This window comes from Rhinopithecus roxellana, chromosome 9, assembly GCF_007565055.1.
Source record: "Rhinopithecus roxellana isolate Shanxi Qingling chromosome 9, ASM756505v1, whole genome shotgun sequence".
Classification (NCBI taxonomy): Eukaryota; Metazoa; Chordata; class Mammalia; order Primates; family Cercopithecidae; genus Rhinopithecus; species Rhinopithecus roxellana.
The window spans coordinates 19,946,414-19,966,191 of record NC_044557.1 but is presented as its reverse complement, the minus strand read 5'-3'; the positions used below and the strand labels follow the sequence as shown (position 1 = coordinate 19,966,191).

Below are 19,778 nucleotides of genomic sequence, written 5' to 3'. Positions count from 1 at the left end.
TGCCTCAGCCTCCCGAGTAGCTGGGATTACAGGTGCCTGCCACCATGATTGCCTAATTTTTGTATTTTTAGTGGAGACGGGGGTTTCACCATGTTGTCCAGGCTGGTCTCAAACTCTTGACCTCAAGTGATCTGCCTGCCTCGGCCTCCCAAAGTGCTGGGATTACAGGCGTGAGCCACTGTGCCCGGCCTGTAGTTATATTTTATGCTTTTTCTTCTAAATTTACACTAGAAGTGAAAGTGATTTACTCAGTACCATTAACAGCAATCCAGTATTTTGCATTTGTCTATATATTTATTCTTACTAATTAATTTTATACTTTCTTTTTTTTTTGAGACGGAGTCTTGCTCTGTCGCCCAAACTGGAGTGCAGTGGCCGGATCTCAGCTCACTGCAAGCTCTGCCTTTCGGGTTCACGGCATTCTCCTGCCTCAGCCTCCTGAGTAGCTGGGACTACAGGCGCCCGCCACCTCGCCTGGCTAGTTTTTTTGTATTTTTTAGTAGGAGAGGGGGTTTCACCAGGTTAGCCAGGATGGTCTCGATCTCCTGACCTTGTGATCCGCCCGTCTCGGCCTCCCAAAGTGCTGAGATTACAGGCTTGAGCCACCGCGCCCGGCCTAATTTTATACTTTCTTATGCTCCTGTGTTGCTGTCTAGCAGTCTTTCATTTCAAGTTGAAGAACTCCATTTCACATTTCTTAGAAGAAAGGTCTAGTCATGATGAACTCCTCTGCTTTTGTTTTTCTAGGAAAGTCTTAATGTCTTCTTCATTTTTAAAGGATAGTTTTGCCAGATATAGGATTCTTATTGGCAATTTTTTCTTTCATTACTTTAATATGTCACCTCATTCCCTTCTGGTCTACAAGATTTCTGCTGAAAAATCCACTAATGGCCTGATGCGGGTTCCCTTGTGTGTGATGAGTTGCTGTCTTTCTTACTGCTTTTCAAAATTCTCTGTCTTTGTCTTTTGATAATTTGATTGTAATGTTTCTTGGTGTTCATTTCTTTCGATTCCTCTTACTTAAGATTCGGGGTTCCTGCATGTGGATGTCCATTTCTTTCCCCAGATTTGGGAAAATTTCACCCACTACCTCTTTGAAATAAGCTTTTTGGTACTTTGTCTGCTCCTTGTGAGATTGCCACAGTGTGTATATTGGTCTCTTGATGCTGTCTCATAAATCCCTTAAGCTTTATTCACTTGTATTTATTTTTCTTTTTGCTCCTCTGACTTGATAAGGTAACCTGACTTTGGGTTTGTTGAATCTTCCTTCTGTTTGCTCTGATCTGCTGTTGAACTCCTCTGTTGCATTTTTCCATTAAGTTGGTGTATTCTTCAGCCCTGAAGAATAGTGAGAAGACCTTCTTCACTAATTAACCTGGCCAGAGCTTTTTTGGGCCTCTCAAACTTTCATGTTTGTTAAAACTGCTGTTTCTGTTGTTGTTAGCCCCCTGGTGTCTACACTGTGCTGGAGCCCATCAGTGTTCCGAAAGGGGAGAAAGAAGTGATTTGTTGGGCAATCACTAGAAAAGTTGCAACATGTGACACATGGTCCAACTGTTTCTCTTTTCAGGGCAAAGCTTGGAAGTGGTATTTTATTTATTTATTTATTTATTATTTTTTTAAATCACTGTGTTAAACTGGGTAGAGGAACTGTGGCAAGTGTCTGAGCAATAGTTGGAACAACCACCTTTGTTCTTTGTGGCCTTCAGGGATCTAGCATATACCAGCTCCATCTGTGCTCTGAGAGAAGAGAGAGTTTAAAAGCCAATTCCTTGGGTAGCTCCTAGAAAAATTGTAGCATTTGGTGTGTGGTCCTCCTTCAGGAGAAGCTAGGAGCTTTTTTTTTTTTTTTAAGTATTATTATTATTATCCATTTACTTTGTGTTGAGACAGAATGAGGAGCTGTGGCAAGTGTCCACATGCTAGTCTAACCTGCCACCTTTGTTCTCTGAAACCCCCAGGGACCTAATATATTCCAGGTCCTATATGTCATCAGAGACAGATGAGATAGAAGGTAGTCCCTCAGGAAGCACTCTAAAAAACTGTAATATTGGATGTGTGGCCCAACTCTTTCTCTCCTCAGGGAGATACTGAGAGCTGTTTCCTCCTGATCTTATATGCCATGTCATGGGTTGGGATTGTGGCGAGAAAGGATCTCCAGTTTTCCTACTGGTTTCAGTGTGGCTGGTTTTACAATTGCCTGCGATGTAGTAGCCTCTCAACTAGTTTCTGGATTTCTTACAAAGGGAATTGATTAGTGTGTTACTCTTGAATTGCTGACTTTTTATAGGAAATTTGTTAGCCTCCAATAAAAGTTAAAATGCACATGCTTTTAGATCTAGTAATTCTACCTTTATGTAACTGTCTTAGAGAAATATTTGTATATATGCACATGGGATGTGTACAGGGATGTTTATTGCAGCCCTGCCTGTTGGAGGAAGGAGAATCCAGGGCTTTCTATTCTCCCATTTTGGTGATGCCACTCTGGCTTTTGTTTTTGTGTATAAATAAAATCAGATTTAATATTGTTTAAAATTGACTTAAAATCTGTTGTGTGCAGATTTTTTTCTATTTCGATATCCTGGACATTTTTCTGTATCGTTTTATTGTGTAGACATCACCCTTTAATTTGCTGAACAGTATTCCAATATAAGGATTTACTATGATTTATTTAACCATACTCTAATTACTATAATTAGTGTTTTCTGTTGTAAACAGTGCTGCAATATACATCCTTGTACACACCTCATGTGTATATATACAGACATACACACCTCATGTGTCTATATATAGATATACACACGTCATGTGTATATATACAAATATTTTTCTATGATAGCTATTATACATAAAGGTAAAATTATTGGATCTAAAAGCATGTACATTTTAACTTATATCAGAAACTAATGAATTTCCTATAAATAGTCTGGGTCAGTTTGCATTTCTGACAACAGTATATTATGCCATTGTGTATCCATAGTCTTACCAGCACAGGATAATATGTTTTCTTAATTTTGGCAAGCTGATGGGTAAAAAATAAGAAGATACTGTTTTAGTTTACAGATTTTCATGTGATTATAGATTATAGGCATCATTTTCTTCTATGAATTATTATTTTATGTATTTTTTATCAGTTCTCTTGGTTCATTGAATCTTATTTTAAATTGATTTTTAGGCCTCTTTCTATAAGATGGACATAACTCCTTTGTTATATATGTTCTAATATTCTTTATTTATAGCTTATTTAACTTTTCATAGGTTACATTTTATGTTGAAATTTAAAATTTAAATGAAGGCAAATTTACTAATTTTTTTCCCATAATGGTTTCATAAATTTGTATCTTTAGCTGGCTTTTAGTATTCTTATATATAGATCATCATCATAGCCCCTCTACAAATTATTTTAGTTTTTGTTAAATTTAAAATTTTTATGTTAGCTCTTTAAGGAGGGGGCATGTGGAGTAAGCTTGGAAATTAAACTTATCCACTAATGATCAGTTGTTGTGGAACCATTTAAAAAGGTTCCTTTACGATAACCTAAGTTCTTATATACATTGTCTATTTCCTGATTCCCTATTCTTTCATGAAGCCAACTGTCCTGCAGTGTTTTTGAACTGGTCAGCATTCACCTACAAATCTTTATGTGAACTTACGTTTTTAATTCTCTTGGGTAAATGCCCCGGAGTGGAATGACTTGGTTAGATGGTAGAGGTATTTAACTTTTCAAGAAACTCTCAAACTGTTTTCTAAAGTAATTGTACCATTTCTCATTTCCATCCTTAGTGTATGAGAGTTCTTATTGTTTCGTATCCTCACCAATACTTCATGTGGTGAGTCTTTTTAATTTTAGCCATTCTATTGAGTGTGAGGTGGTGCCTCATTGAGGTTTTATTTGCATTTCTTTAGTGACTAATGATTCGTTGAGTGTGTTTTCATGTGCTTATTTGCCATCAGGCTATCTTGTGGTGATATGACTGTTCACCTCTTTCCCCTCATTTAAAAATTTTGGTTACTTATTATTGAGTTTTGAGAATACTTTGTATATTCTGTATACAAGTTCTCTATCAGATTGTCAATATTTTTCCAAGTTGTAGCTTGCCTTTAATTAGCTTAGCAGTATCTTTTGAAGAGCAGAACTTTTACATGTTGATGAAGTTTATTTTATAAACTTATAATTTTATCGATTGTTCTTTTGGTGTCCTATCTAAGGACTTCTTGCCTACTCTAGCCATTGTTCATTTTTCTATTGGGTTATTTAATCTTTTGTTATTGTTAGAATGCAAAGGTTTTCTCCTAGAAGTTTTATAGTTTTAGGTTTCACATTTAGTTCCATGATGCATTTTGACCTTTTTTTGGTATATTTCAAGATGTGTATTAAAGTTCATCTATTTTTAAATGTTTATTATGAAATAATTATAATCTGACAGGAAGTTGTAAAATAATATAGAGTCCAGGCCGGGCGCGGTGGCTCAAGCCTGTAATCCCAGCACTTTGGGAGGCCGAGACGGGCGGATCACGAGGTCAGGAGATCGAGACCATCCTGGCTAATACGGTGAAACCCCGTCTCTACTAAAAAATACAAAAAAAAAAAAAAACTAGCCGGGCGAGGTGGCGGCGCCTGTAGTCCCAGCTACTGGGGAGGCTGAGGCAGGAGAATGGCGGGAACCCGGGAGGCGGAGCTTGCAGTGAGCTGAGATCCGGCCACTGCACTCCAGCCTGGGCGCAGAGCAAGACTCCGTCTCAAAAAAAAAAAAAAAAAAAAAAAATAATATAGAGTCCTATATACTTTTCAGCCAGTTTTCCTTAGTGATAACACCTTATAAAGCTGTACCACAGAATACAGAACAGAACATTGACATTGCTATTTTAACAGAGAAGATGTCTCTGTGGGTGGGAGTTTGGGGGTAAGAAGGAGCCATGGTGGCCCAGAGTATGGTGAGAGAAGCCAAGCAAGGTAAAAAGAGTGTTCAACTAGGGTGAAGAGCCACCCAACAGAGGAGTTAGACCCTGAGCATGAAGATAAATGTCTTTATGGTTGCTAACCTCTCTGTGATCATCAGACGTACTGTTATGAACGGAATGTTTGTGCTTCCCCAAAACTCATGTGTTAGAACCCAACCACCAGCATGGCTACATTTGGAAATGGGGCCTTTAAGGAAGTAATTAAAGTTAAATGAGGTCATAAGGGTGGGGCCCTGATCCACTAGGATCAGTGTCCTTGTAAGAAGAGACACCAAACATCTTGCCTTCTCTCTGCCCACATGCACTGAGGAAGGGCTATGTTAGCACACAGAAAGAAGGCAGCCCTCTGCAAGCCAGGAAGAGAGTCCTCACCAGAAACAGAACTAGTAGGAACCTTGATCTTGGATTTCTAGCCTCAAGAACTGTGAGAAAATAAATTTCTGCAGTTTAAACCTGTGGTATTTTGTTATGGCATTCTAAACAGACTAAGTAAGGCACATACTATATGATTTCTTTCCTTTGAAATATGTTGAGACCTAAATACTTGAGTCTGAAGAGACACTGTTAAATCCAGAAACAGTAAGCGACTGTTTCTGGAGGGTAACTGCTACAATCATGTTAGAATGAAGTAGATTTTAGGTGTAAGATAAGAATTTTATTAATGAATATTAATGTCAATAACTAATTTCTTTATTGACAGTCATTTTATGTTCACAGGAATGTGAATTGGACCCTTGCTGTGAAGGAAGTACCTGTAAGCTTAAATCATTTGCTGAGTGTGCATATGGTGACTGTTGTAAAGACTGTCGGGTAAGGAATTCCTCCCTCTTGGGAACAAAAAAAAAAAAAGAAAAGGAAAATCTGTGTATATCAAAATTTGTTTTTTGAGATTTCTGAGTGAGCACTATTTTTATTTTATGGTCATGGGAAAAATTTTATGCCACTTGTGTGTAATTTTAAAGCACACTCTTTTACGTTAAACGGTCTGTTGAGATTGTTTTCTAAGTAGAAACATTTTTTTTTTCTGATTTTTAGAGTAACATGTATGCTTGTTAGCAATAATTAAATAACACAAAACCATAGAAAGTAGAGCATGAAAGAGCCTCTATTATTTTATACTCTTCAGGTAGCCATTGTTGATAATTTGTTAATATAATCACATTTTTTCTATACAAATGTGATTGTATATGTGTATGTGTGTTAAGTGGGTAAGCACAGATACATATTATTTTTATTACTTGCTTTTTTCAATATGACACCATGAACTTTTTTTTCCCCATTCATGTAGTTCTATAATACATGGTTATTTAAGTAATATTACTTATACAGTTGTACTATAATTTCTTTAGTTAACTAATGATGAACATTTTGATTGCTTCCAATTACTGCTTATAAGAGAAATCACTGGTGCAGAATATTCATACTAAGTTTTGATATACATTTTATATATCTTTCACAAATGTGCCAGTCTGTACTTCTACCAACAGTGTTATCAAATACTTGTTTCCTTATGCCAATATTGGTTACTAGTGAGCACTATACTCCTAGTTAGTTCAGTAGGTGTAAAGGGTTCTTGTATTTTTATTTAGTTTGCATTTCTTTTGGTTACAAATGAGGTCATGTTTCTTTACTTTCCATAGTTAGGACTTACATGAATTACCTATTGTTAGCCATTGTTCATTTTTCTATTGGGTTATTTAATCTTTTGTTATTGTTAGAATGCTTTGTAGATGTAAATTCTGTGGTTTCACATTTGATTAATTGGTGGACGTTATCCTGATACTTCTGTTTAATTGCATTTTATTTCACTAGTTCCTTCCAGGAGGTACTTTATGCCGAGGAAAAACCAGTGAGTGTGATGTTCCAGAGTATTGCAATGGTTCTTCTCAGTTCTGTCAGCCAGATGTTTTTATTCAGAATGGATATCCTTGCCAGAATAACAAAGCCTATTGCTACAACGGCATGTGCCAGTATTATGATGCTCAGTGTCAAGTCATCTTTGGCTCAAGTAAGATATCATCATTTATAATTGATTGCTTTGATATTATTTATTTTTGATTTAGATATTTTAAAAAAGGTAATGAAACATTATTGATAAAGTTGAGGCTCTCTTGTTTCTCATCATATTTCCTTTCTTCCTTCTTTGGAGGCAGTCATGATCATGAATTTAGTATGCACAGATTCAGTTGATGTTTTCTAACTTTTACCATCTATATCTTTTTATGTTTTTTTGTGTATTGTGCACACACACGCACAGATACATTTGTAGTATCCTCTAGTTTTAATAATGTTGAATTGTGCACATGGGTCTGCTGTTTGCATTGTTCACTCAGAATTTTCTTGAAATTCATCTATATTGATATATTTATATCATAGTATATTAAAGTATTCCATTAGATAAATGGATCATGATTTAGTTATTCTCTTACCGATAGATATTTGGGATTTTAAAAAAATTTATGTATTTTTGCTTTTTAAAGTTCTTATTTTTATCGAGGGCATACACATAAAGAGCCAAATTGTTGTATAATGCATAGTATGAACAAATAAGGACTGTTCCCACCCAGTATTCCTATCACTTGAGGCAGTTTTACCTTTTCTGGCTAAGATTTTTGTTAACTTGTGCTAAGTTTTTAGATAATCTCTTGGCAATGCTACGTTTTGAATTTTTTGTTCTAGGCATTAGTTATTAATTTTTCACTGTAGAAGATGAGTTAGTTTTCTTTCCTTCTCTTCTTTCAACCCGTAACAACTCCCGTCATACCTATGCTCATTTTCCATTCTTCATCCTCCCAATATGGATTAATTGTAATTTTAGTTAGGGCAGTGTTGACTGTGTATTGTATAATGGCCACATTAATGCTCTTCACAACTAAACTATATAGTAAGTTATAATTACTTTCCTGATTTCTCTAGAGTTACTAATTCTCTATCTGTTTCTCTCTCTCTCTCTTTTGGTTTGGTTAATTTCCTATGTACTTTCCATTAATTGACTTGTATATTGTTAACCATAGGCCTGATTGTGCCTTCAGTTGATTAGTGGCATTGAGTATTCTATTTATTTCAATTTGTTCAAATAAGTCTGAACAGAAGTCCTCTGTTCCTCTTCAGTCTTGACTGTTTTCCCTCTGTATAGTTAGTGTTCTCCAGATAAATGGAACCATTGTGTTGTGTGTTTATGTATACAGTTGTATACCACATAACAACATTTTGGTCAGTGAGAGACTGCATATACAACAGTGGTCTCATAAAATTATAAGGCTGTATTTTTACTGTAATGTTTCTATGTTTAGATATGTTTAGATATCTTTTCTATGTTTATGTTTTTCTATGTTTATGTTTAGAACTCACTTCTCAGATCATATCCCTGTTGTTAAGTGACACATTACTGTAGATATTACTATATATATAATCTGGAGGACTTATTACATGAATCTAATATTAATATGTAATATATAATTTACATATATACTATATTAAATGTGTAATCTTATATATTTATTACATGAAAATCGAATATATTCTCCTGGAGGACTCTGATATATTAGATTCATGTAATAAATCCTGCATAATAGCATGAGCCCATATATGAATTGGCTGTGTGATTGTGGAGGCTGCTAAGTGTCAGATCTGCAGGGAGAGTCAGCAATCTGGAGACCCTGTAGAGCTGATGGTATAGTTCCAATTAGAAGTCTGGCAGGCTCATGACCGTGGAAGAGCTAGTGTTTCAGTTCAATTCCAGAGGCAGGAAAACAGCTGATGTCTCACTCCAAAGACCTTCAGGAAGACTTTTCTCTTACTTCAGGGAGGACTGGCCTTTTCGTTCAAGTTTAAAATTGATTGGATGAGGCCTACCTCCAATAGGGAGGGCAATCTGCTTTACTCAGTCTACTGATTTCAATGTTAATCTCATCCAAAATCACCCTTACAGAGACATCCGTAATTATGTTTGATTAAATATCTGGGAATTCTATGGATCAAATTAACCTTACTAAAAAGGGTAAAATTAACCCTAATCAAAAATCCCCTCCTTGTCAACTAGACACCTTGTTAAACCATACCAAATCTCCAAATGTGGACCTTGTTAAGGGCATAATTCCACCAGCATGATATAATACCACTGTCCTGCATACAACTAAAACCTTACTGACCTCTTTCCCAGAAAAGGAGGTAAAGTCTTTGAGTGATGTTTATTCTTCTTCTTGATATCCCATAACTTAAATACTGGGATGTAAAATGAACAATACTTAAATACTATAATATCAAGTCAATATATCTTATGTTGCATGATAAAGGTATAAGGAATGAAAACATATTTGCTCAATATATGTGTGTGTGTATGCACACACACATACATACATGCAGCTATTCTTAATGAAACAGTCTTTGTTTCTGTAATTGGTCACGTGGTTGTAGCTGGTATTTATAACTAACTTCCACCCGTTCTGTATTCCCTTTGCCTTCAGCAAGCACATTAGCTGTTTCTGGTTCTTTATCTGTGCGGGTGACCCAAACTGTCATTCTTGAAGGGTCTGGGCCATTTGTAGTCCTGCCTACATTGGGTTGTTATAGTTTTCCATTGAACTTAAACTTGATCATGGAGCATGGTAACATTAAGAGATGCCCTAAGGGATCTCCAGCATTCTAGACATACTCTTCCTTGCCTCCATTGTGGAGTAGTAGGCCAATTTTCCTTTGGTAGTTCGGATCAGTAATTCTACCTGGCATAGAAACTGCCTTCTTTGCCTGTTGACTCAGAGGTATGAGGAGCCATTGTGACTGGGCTGCTGGCTTAATTTCTAGTTCAGTGGAATCATTATTGTGGCTCCTGGTGGCAGCAGTCCTCCCTTTGGAACTAAAGCCTCTAGTCCAGTAGAGCATAAAGTCATGGGAACAGGAAACAAAATTTTGCTAGTGGGTCACTATGGATAATGTTGAGTGGTGTTCCTCCCATTTCCTACCCCTTGATACCTGGACACATGAATCTGGTTATGGGAAAAACAGCATTAGATGTTGGCTGCTGACTGAGAGCATATACAGCCTTTCGGAGAACCTTGCCCCAGCACTGTAAGGTATTGCTACTTAGTGGCACTGTAACTGAGTCTCCAAAAGGCATTTCCACCATGCTGTCAGCCAGCTGCTTCAGGATGGTGGGGAAGGAACATGGTAAGACTAGTGAATTCCATGTGCAAAGGCCCATTACCTCACTTTTTTTGCTATCAAGTGAATTCTTTGGTTTGAAGTAGTGCTGTGTAGAATATTATGATGGTGGGGGAGGAATTTTGTACATCCACAGAAGGTAGTTTTGGTAGTTCACAGGAGTGTTGCTACAGGGATGGCAAATCTATATCAAGAGTGCGTGTCTATCCCAGTAAGAACAAAGCATTGCCTCTTTCATGATGGAAGGGGAAAAATCAGCCTGCCACCAGGCAGCTGACTGACTAACCTAGGGAATGGTGTCATACTGGGGACTCAGGATTGGACTTTGCTACTGGAGAATTTGGGCACTTAGCAGCAGCCAGGTCAGTTGTTGAGAGGAAGTCCATGATGCTGAGCCCATGCATTGCTTCCAGCTCTGCCACTGTGAGTACTTGTTTCCTGAGCACATGGATTAGAATAGTTGGCTGGGGAAAGAATGAGTCATCCTGTCTACTTGATTATTAAAATTCTCCTCTACTGAGGTCACCCTTTGGTGAACATTCACGTGGGACACAAATATCTTTGCCATACAACCCAGGCATTGGCGTAGCCCATAAACTGGTATTTAATCACATCTGGCTATTTCTTCTTCCAAGGAAAGTGAACAACCAGCTGCACTTCAGGTATGTCCCAGAAAGGGGCTGCAAGTGCTACAGTCATCCACTTTTGGTTCTTCATATCATGTAGAATCATCTGCAAACCAGGTCTCTGTCTTCTTTTCCATTGTCACCTGATGGGTAGGAAATTCCCCATGAGGTTGTAATTGCTGACTAGGAGAGAAAATGTAGTGTAGCAGGAGTGGGGAGCAGGGGCTTTTGGGGTACTTCTTTATGTAACTTGTGCCTTCCAGGCCTTGGTTGGGCCCAATTACATACGTAGCACTTCCATTTCATGATGGGGTGCTGCTGCACATGCTCAGCTTTATAGCTTGGTGAGTCAGATGACATCCAGTTTATGATGGGCAACTCAGGTTGAATGGTAACTTGGTGAGTGGCCCATGGTTACATGGTCAGTTTCTCCTTTAAGGCCCAGTAGCAGGCCAATAGTTTTTTCTCAAAAGGAGAGTAGTTATTCACAGAGGATCACAAGGCTTTGCTCCAAAATCCTAAATGCCTGCACTGCACCTGACCTATAGGGAACTGTCAGAGGCGCTAAACAGCATTTCTGTCTGTAACTGCTGGTTCAAGCACTGTTTGATTTCTATCTGTAACTGCTGCTTCAAACACCACTCGATCAAGTGGGCTAAGCAGCAGAGCGTCTTGCCTGACAGCCTGGGCCTATTGCAGAGTTTCCCTTTGTTCTGGGCCTTGCTCGAAACTACCGGCTTTTTGGGTCACTGGGTAAATGGGCCAGAGTTACACAACCAAATGAGGAATATTTTGCCTTCAGAAATCCAGATGGACCACTCAACATTGTGCCATTCTGTTGGTTGTGGGAGTGGCCAGATGCAACTTCTCCTTCCCCTTAGAAAGGATATCTTGACATGCCTCACACCACTGGACATCTAGAAATTTCACTGGTAGAAGTCACCTGAATTTTTATCACATTTATTTTCTACTTTCTGTCGTGCAGATATCTTGCCAGTCCAGTATCAAGAATAGTTGCTTCTTCTTGCTCACTAGGTCTAATGAGCATAATGTCTTCAATGACTAGTGTGATATTTTGTGGAAGGAAAAGGTAATCAAGATCCCCCAAACTAAATTATGACATGGGGCTCTAGAGTTGATATTCTTCCTAAGTGGGACAGTGAAGGTGTATTGCTGGCCTTGCCAGCTGAAAGCAGCTGCTTCTGATAGGCTGTGTGGATGGGTATAGGTAAAGGTATTTTTCAGATCATAGCTGCATATCATGTATTAGGGGATGTGTTAATTTGCTCAAGCAATGAAATACATTTGGTATAGCAGCTTCAATTGGAGTCACCACTTAGCTAAGCTTATAATAATCCACTGTCATTGTCCAAGATCTGTCTGTCTTCTGCACAGGCCAGATAGGCAAGTTGAATGGAGATGTGATGAGAGTCCTCACCCCTGCATCTTTCAAGTCCTTGATGTTGACACAAATCTCTGCAGTCCCTTCAGAGATGTGGTATTGCTTCTGGCTTACTGTTTTCCTAGGTAGAGGCACTTTCTAGTGGGTTCCACCTGGCCTTTATTACCATAATGGCCGTCACTCCACAGGTCAGGGAACCAGTGTGGCGATTCTGCCAGCTGTTGAGTGTGGTCTGTTTCAATTATGCATTCTGGAACTGTGGGAAAAAACCCACAAGGTGGGTTCAGGGACCCACTAGGCCTGCTGTGAGATGGACCTGAGATAAAACTTCATCAGTCACCTGACCTTCATAAGCCTGTACTCTGACTTGTTGGCCACAATGACATTTTGGGTTTGCTGAATTATTTCAGATATAGGTTTCTGTGTTCTGAAAGGTCTAATTTTTTTCTCAGTGCACAATGTCTTAGTCTGATCAATTCTGTCTCAGTCTATTTTGTGCTATTATAACAAAATGCTACAGACCGGGTAATTAGTAGTGAACAGAAATTTATTGACTTCTGGAGGCTGGGAGGTCGAGATAAAGGTGCTGCCACCTGATGAGGGTTGTTTTGCTGAGCCATCACATGACGGAAGGTGGATGGGCAAGAGACAAAGTGGAGCCAAACGCACCCTTTGATAACAATATTAATCTTATCCCAGAGGGCAGAGCCATCATGGCCTAATCACCTCTTAAAGGTCCCACCTCTTAATACTGTCACAATGGCAATTAAATTTCAACATGAATTTTAGAGGGGACAGATCAAGTAAGACTATGGGAAGCTGCCTATCTTGCTTCTACTCTAGACAGAAACAGTGTGATCAACTAGCCAATGCCATAAGTTTTTACATGGGTCAGGTTATTCTGATTGCTCCTTTGACTCTGCTCTCCATTATGGTAACCATGCCCACCTTGCCTTTGGTGGTTGAATGTTGACACTTTCCTATCATCTAGGATCTGATACTTTCATTGCATTTAAGTTTCCCAACTCAGTGGCCATTGCTCCTACTACAAGGTCTGCCCTTTAGATAAGAGTGATCACAGAGCTTTTCAAGGATGCTAGGCCTCCCTCACAAATTTATTTCCTACAGTCTTGGTAAAAGGTGTGTTTTCCGAATTCCTCCAGGGTGGGTAAATACATCTGAAGGGACAAATTGACTCCAACATTTTAGTCTCCCTCAGACTTTGGATCCCTTTCTCTGCATTAAACTGAGACAGGCCCTGCATTCCTGACTTGCTCACTGTGAGCTGCCTTTTGCGTCACATTTCAGCCAGTCAGCAGAACAAACTGTTAGAGACCTTTCTAACTCCCTGAATGGCAACATTCAGTGCAGACTCTCAGATTTGTGAGTCCTCATCAATAAATTCATCCCAATCCAACTTTATATTCCTCCCACCATTATCTCACACCCTTAATATCCCTTACCACACATGTTCCCTGGATTTTTTTCTGTAAATTAGAAAATTCAAGTAGTCTTGGAGTGTGGTGAACCTCCTCATGGGTCGTGTTTAGTATTTCACCTTTAGGGGCATTTTCTATGACTTGAGTCTAGTTATAGGTTTAGAAGCAATGAGGTATTTTAGAGGTGGATCCTGAGGGAAATTGGCATTGTCCTGCATGGCAAGTGCCTCCAGGGAGGCTATTACAGTTTCCTCAGGCAATACAGGGTTAGTCCCCTCAGATGGTGGAGACGCTGTTTCCACTGGCAAAGACGACTCATCAGAATTTAGAGGCTCAGCCAGTTGCCTGTAATTCCAGCACTTTGGGAGGTGAGGCAAACAGATCACTTGAGGTCAGGAGTTCGAGACCAGCCTAGCCAACATGGTGAAGCCCTGTCTCCATTAAAAACACAAAAATTAGCCAGGCGTAGTGGTGCACTCCTATAGTCCCAGCTACTTGGGAGGATGAGGCAGGAGAATTGCTTGAACCTGGGAGGTGGAGATTGCAATTAGCTGAGATCGTGCCACTGCACTCCAGCCTGGGCAACAGAGCAAGACTGTATCTCAAAACAAACAAACAGTTTGGAGGCTCAGTGTACCCAGCTTTATCAAAGTCTCCCCACATGTCCTCATTCCAACTTTCAAGAACCAGTTCCTTGCCGGTCTACCCTCAATTTAACAGTAGATACCCTACAAGGCTAGGAGTTCAATTTGCTTTCAGCCAGTCACAGGATAAGATTCTAGGTTTGATTTTCAACAGTCTCAGCTCTGCAACTACTGGCGATATGGCTGTCCTTTAGGGCACACAGAGAAAATTTCAGGTCACTTATATGGTGCTTTTTTTTTTTTTTAATTATACTTTATGTTCTAGGGTACATGTGTACAACATGCAGGTTTGTTACATATGTATACATGTGCCATGTTGGTGTGCTGCACCCATTAACTCGTCATTTACATTAGGTATATCTCTTAATGCTATCCCTCCCCCCTCCCCCGACTCCACAGCAGGCCCAGGTGTGTGACGTTCCCCTTCCTGTGTCCAAGTGATCTCATTGTTCAGTTTCCACCTATGAGTGAGAACATGTGGTATTTGGTTTTTTGTTCTTGCGATAGTTTGCTGAGAATGATGGTTTCCAGCTGCATCCATGTCCCTACAAAGGACATGAACGCATCCTTTTTTATGGCTGCATAATATTCCATGGTGTATATGTGCCACATTTTCTTTATCCAGTCTATCATTGATGGACATCTGGGTTGTTTCCAAGTCTTTGCTATTGTGAACAGTGCTGCAATAAACATATGTGTACATGTGTCTTTACAGTAGAATGATTTGTAATCCTTTGGGTATATGCTCAGTAATGGGATTGCTGGGTCAAATGGTATTTTTGATTCTAGATCCTTGAGGAATTGCCACACTGTCTTTCACAATGGTTGAACTAATTTACAGTCCCACCAACAGTGTAAAAGTGTTCCTATTTCTCCACATCCTCTCCAGCACGTGTTGTTTCCTGACTTTTTAATGATTGCCATTCTAACTGGTGTAAGATGGTATCTCATTGTGGTTTTGATTTGCATTTCTCTGATGGCTAGTGATGATGAGCATTTTTTCGTGTCTGTTGGCTGCATAAATGTCTTCTTTTGAGAGGTGTCTGTTATATCCTTTGCCCACTTTTTGATGGGGTTGTTTGTTCTTTTCCTAATTGAATACCCTTTATTTCTTGTAAATTTGTTTGAGTTCTTTGTAGATTCTGGATATTAGCGCTTTGTCAGATGAGTAGATTGCAAAACTTTTCTCCCATTCTGTAGGTTGCCTCTTCACTCTGATGGTAGTTTCTTTTGCTGTGCAGAAGCTCTTTAGTTTAATTAGATCTCATTTGTCAATTTTGGCTTTTGTTGCCATTGCTTTTGGTGTTTTAGACATGAAGTCCTTGCCCATGCCTGTGTCCTGAATGGTATTACTTAGGTTTTCTTCTAGGGTTTTTATGGTTTTAGGTCTAACATTTAAGTTTCTAATCCATCTTGAATTAATTTTTGTATGAAGAGTAAGGAAGGGATCCAGTTTCAGCTTTCTACTTATGGCTAGCCAGTTTTCCCTGCACCATTTATTAAATAAGGAATCCTTTCCCCATTTCTTGTTTTTGTCAGGTTTGTCAAAGATCAGATGGTTGTAGATGTGTGGTATTATTTCTGAGGGCTCTGTTCTGTTCCATTGGTCTATATCTCTGTTTTGGTACCAGTACCATGCTGTTTTGGTTACTGTAGCCTTGTAGTATAGTTTGAAGTCAGGTAGTGTGATGCCTTCAGCTTTGTTCTTTTGACAGGATTGTCTTGGCAATGCGGGCTCTTTTTTGGTTCCATATGAACTTTAAAGTAGCTTTTTCCAATTCTGTGAAGAAAGTCATTGGTAGCTTAATGGGGATGGCATTGAATCTATACATTACTTTGGGCAGTATGGCCATTTTCACGCTATTGATTCTTCCTATCCATGACCATGGAATGCTCTTCCATATGTTTGTGTCCTCTTTTATTTCACTGAGCAGTGGTTTGTAGTTCTGCTTGAAGAGGTCCTTCACATCCCTTGTAAGTTGGATTCCTAGGTATTTTATTCTCTTTGAAGCAATTGCGAATGGGAGTTCATTCATGATTTGGCTCTCTGTTTGTCTCTTATTGGTGTATAAGAATGCTTGTGATTTTTGCACATTAATTTTGAATCCTGAGACTTTGCTGAAGTTGCTCATCAGCTTGAGGAGCTTTGGGGCTGAGATGATGGGGTTTTCTAAATAGACAATCATGTCATCTGCAAACAGGGACAATTTGACTTCTTCTTTTCCTAATTGAATACCCTTTATTTCTTTCTCTTGCCTGATTGCCCTGGCCAGAACTTCCAACACTATGTTGAATAGGAGTGGTGAGAGAGGACATCCCTGTCTTGTGCCAGCTTTTAAGGGGAATTCTTCCAGTTTTTGCCCATTCAGTATGATATTGGCTGTGGGTTTGTCATAAATAGCTCTTATTATTTTGAGATACGTTCCATCAATACCGAATTTATTGAGCGTTTTTAGCATGAAGGGCTGTTGAATTTTGTCAAAGGCCTTTTCTGCATCTATTGAGATAATCATGTGGTTCTTGTCTTTGGTTCTGTTTATATGCTGGATTACGTTTACTGATTTGCATATGTTGAACCAGCCTTGCATCCCAGGGATGAAGCCCACTTGATCGTGGTGGATAAGCTTTTTGATGTGCTACTGGATTCGGTTTGCCAGTATTTTATTGAGGATTTTTGCATTGATGTTCATCAGGGATTTTGGTCTAAAATTCTCTTTTTTTATTGTGTCTCTGCCAGGCTTTGGTATCAGGATGATGTCGGCCTCATAAAATGAGTTAGGGAGGATTCCCTCTTTTTCTATTGATTGGAATAGTTTCAGAAGGAATGGTACCAGCTCCTCCTTGTACCTCTGGTAGAATTCAGCCATGAATCTGTCTGGTGCTGGACTTTTTTTGTTTGGTAGGCTATTAATTATTGCCTCAATTTCAGAGCCTGCTATTGGTCTATTCAGGGATTCAACTTCTTCCTAGTTTAGTCTTGGGAGAGTGTATGTGTCCAGGAATTTTTCCATTTCTTCTAGGTTTTCTAGTTTATTTGTGTAGAGGTGTTTATAGTATTCTCTGATGGTAGTTTGTATTTCTGTGGGGTCGGTGGTGATATCCCCTTTATCATTTTTTATTGCATCTATTTGATTCTTCTCTCTTTTCTTCTTTATTAGTCTTGCTAGCGGTCTGTGAATTTTGTTGTTTTCAAGAAACCAGCTCCTGGAATCATGGATTTTTTGAAGGTTTTTTTGTGTCTCTATCTCCTTCAGTTCTGCTCTGATCTTCGTTATTTCTTGCCTTCTGCTACCTTTTGAATGTGTTTGCTCTTGCTTCTCTAGTTCTTTTAATTGTGATGTTAGGGTGTCAATTTTAGATCTTTCCTGCTTTCTCTTGTGGGCATTTAGTGCTATAAATTTCCCTTTACACACTGCTTTAAATGTGTCCCAGAGATTCTGGTATGTTGTATCTTTGTTCTCATTGATTTCAAAGAACATCTTTATTTCTGCCTTCATTTTGTTATGTACCCAGTAGTCATTCAGGAGCAGGTTGTTCAGTTTCCATGTAGTTGAGTGGTTTTGATTGAGTTTCTTAGTCTTGAGTTCTAGTTTGATTGCACTGTGGTCTGAGAGACAGTTTGTTATAATTTCTGTTCTTTTACATTTGCTGCGGAGTGCTTTACTTCCAACGATGTGGTCAATTTTGGAATAAGTGTGATGTGGTGCTGAGAAGAATGTGTATTTTGTTGATTTGGGGTGGAGAGTTCTGTAGATGTCTATTGGGTCTGCTTGGTGCAGATTGAATTCAATTCCTGGATACCCTTGTTAACTTTTTCTGTCTCGTTGATCTAATGTTGACAGTGGGGTGTTAAAGTCTCCCATTATTATTGTATGGGAGTCTAAGTCTCTTTGTAAGTCTCTAAGGACTTCCTTTATGAATCTGGGTGCTCCTGTATTGGGTGCATATATATTTAGGATAGTTAGCTCTTGTTGTTGAATTGATCCGTTTACCATTATGTAGTGGCCTTCTTTGTCTCTTTTGATCTTTGATGGTTTAAAGTCTGTTTTATCAGAGACTAGGATTGCAACCCCTGCCTTTTTTTTTTGGTTTCCATTTGCTTGGTAGATCTTCCTCCAAATCTTTATTTTGAACCTATGTGTGTCTCTGCTCGTGAGATGGATCTCCTGAATACAGCAAACTGATGGGCTTGACTCTTTATCCAGTTTGCCAGTCTGTGTCTTTTAATTGGACCATTTAGCCCTTTTACATTTAAGGTTAATATTGTTCTGTGTGAATTTGATGCTGTCATTATGATGTTAGCTGGTTAATTTGCTCGTTAGTTGGTGCAGTTTCTTCCTAGCATCGATGGTCTTTACATTTTGGCATGTTTTTGCAATGACTGGTACTGGTTATTCCTTCCCATGTTTAGTGCTTCCTTCAGGATCTGTTGTAAGGCAGGCCTGGTGGTGACAAAATCGCTCAGCATTTGCTTATCTGTAAAGGATTTTATTTCTCCTTCACTTATGAAACTTAGTTTGGCTGGATATGAAATTCTGGGTTTAAAATTCTTTTCTTTAAGAACGTTGAATATTGGCCCCCACTCTCTTCTGGCTTGTAGAGTTTCTGCTGAGAGATCTGCTGTTAGTCTGATGGGCTTCCTTTTGTGGGTAACCCGACCTTTCTCTCTGGCTGCCCTTAACATTTTTTCCTTCATTTCAACTTTGGTGAGTCTGACAATTTTGTGTCTTGGAGTTACTCTTCTCGAGGAGTATCTTTTTGGCGTTCCCTGTATTTCCTGAATTTGAATGTTGGCCTGCTTTGCTAGGTTGGGGAAGTTCTCCTGGATAATATCCTACAGAGTGTTTTCGAACTTGGTTGCATTCTCCCCATCACTTTCCGGTACACCAATCCGACATAGATTTGGTCTTTTCATATAGTCCCATATTTCTTGGAGTCTTTGTTCATTTCTTTTTTCTCTTTTTTTCTCTGAACTTCTCTTCTCACTTCATTTCATTCATTTGTTCTTTAATCAAATGAAAAGAGTATAGATACTCTTTCTTCCAGTTGATCGAGTTGGTTACTGAAGCTTGTGCATTTGTCACGTCGTACTTGTGTCATGGTTTTCATCTCTATCAGGTCGTTTATGGACTTCTCTGCATTGGTTATTCTAGTTATCCATTTGTCAAATCTTTTTTTCAAGGTTTAGTTTCTTTGCGCTGGGTTCGTAGTTCCTCCTTTAGCTCTGAGAAGTTTGATTGGCTGAAACTTCACTTCTTCTCTCAACTCGTCAAAGTCGTTCTACATCCAGCTTTGTTCCGTTGCTGGCACAGAGCTGTGTTCCTTTGAAGAGGGAGAGAGACTCTGATTTTTTGAATTTTCAGCTGTTCTGCACTGCTTTTTCCCCATCTTTGTGGTTTTATCTACCTTTGGTCTTTGATGGTGGTGATATACAGATGGGGTTTTGGTGTGGATGTGCTTTCTCTTAGTTTTGCTTCTATAAGTCCGGACCCTCAGCTGTAGGTCTGTTGGAGTTTGCTTGAGGTCCACTCCTGTGAGGCTACTC

The 19,778-nt window shown here is 39.0% G+C and overlaps 1 protein-coding gene across 2 annotated transcripts in view; it reads left to right on the top strand.

Annotated features, from left to right (window-relative positions):
- Positions 1 to 19,778, top strand: part of ADAM9 (ADAM metallopeptidase domain 9) — a 119,821-nt gene that overhangs the window by 61,120 nt on the left and 38,923 nt on the right. For both annotated transcript variants that reach the window (XR_004059244.1, XM_010385249.2), the window contains exons 13-14: positions 5,680 to 5,772; positions 6,775 to 6,970. Coding sequence is in view for 1 of the 2 variants with exons in the window: in XM_010385249.2 (XP_010383551.1) it covers positions 5,680 to 5,772; positions 6,775 to 6,970 (289 nt within the window). In the remaining variant the exon portion in view is untranslated. The remainder of the gene's footprint in view (positions 1 to 5,679; positions 5,773 to 6,774; positions 6,971 to 19,778) is intronic.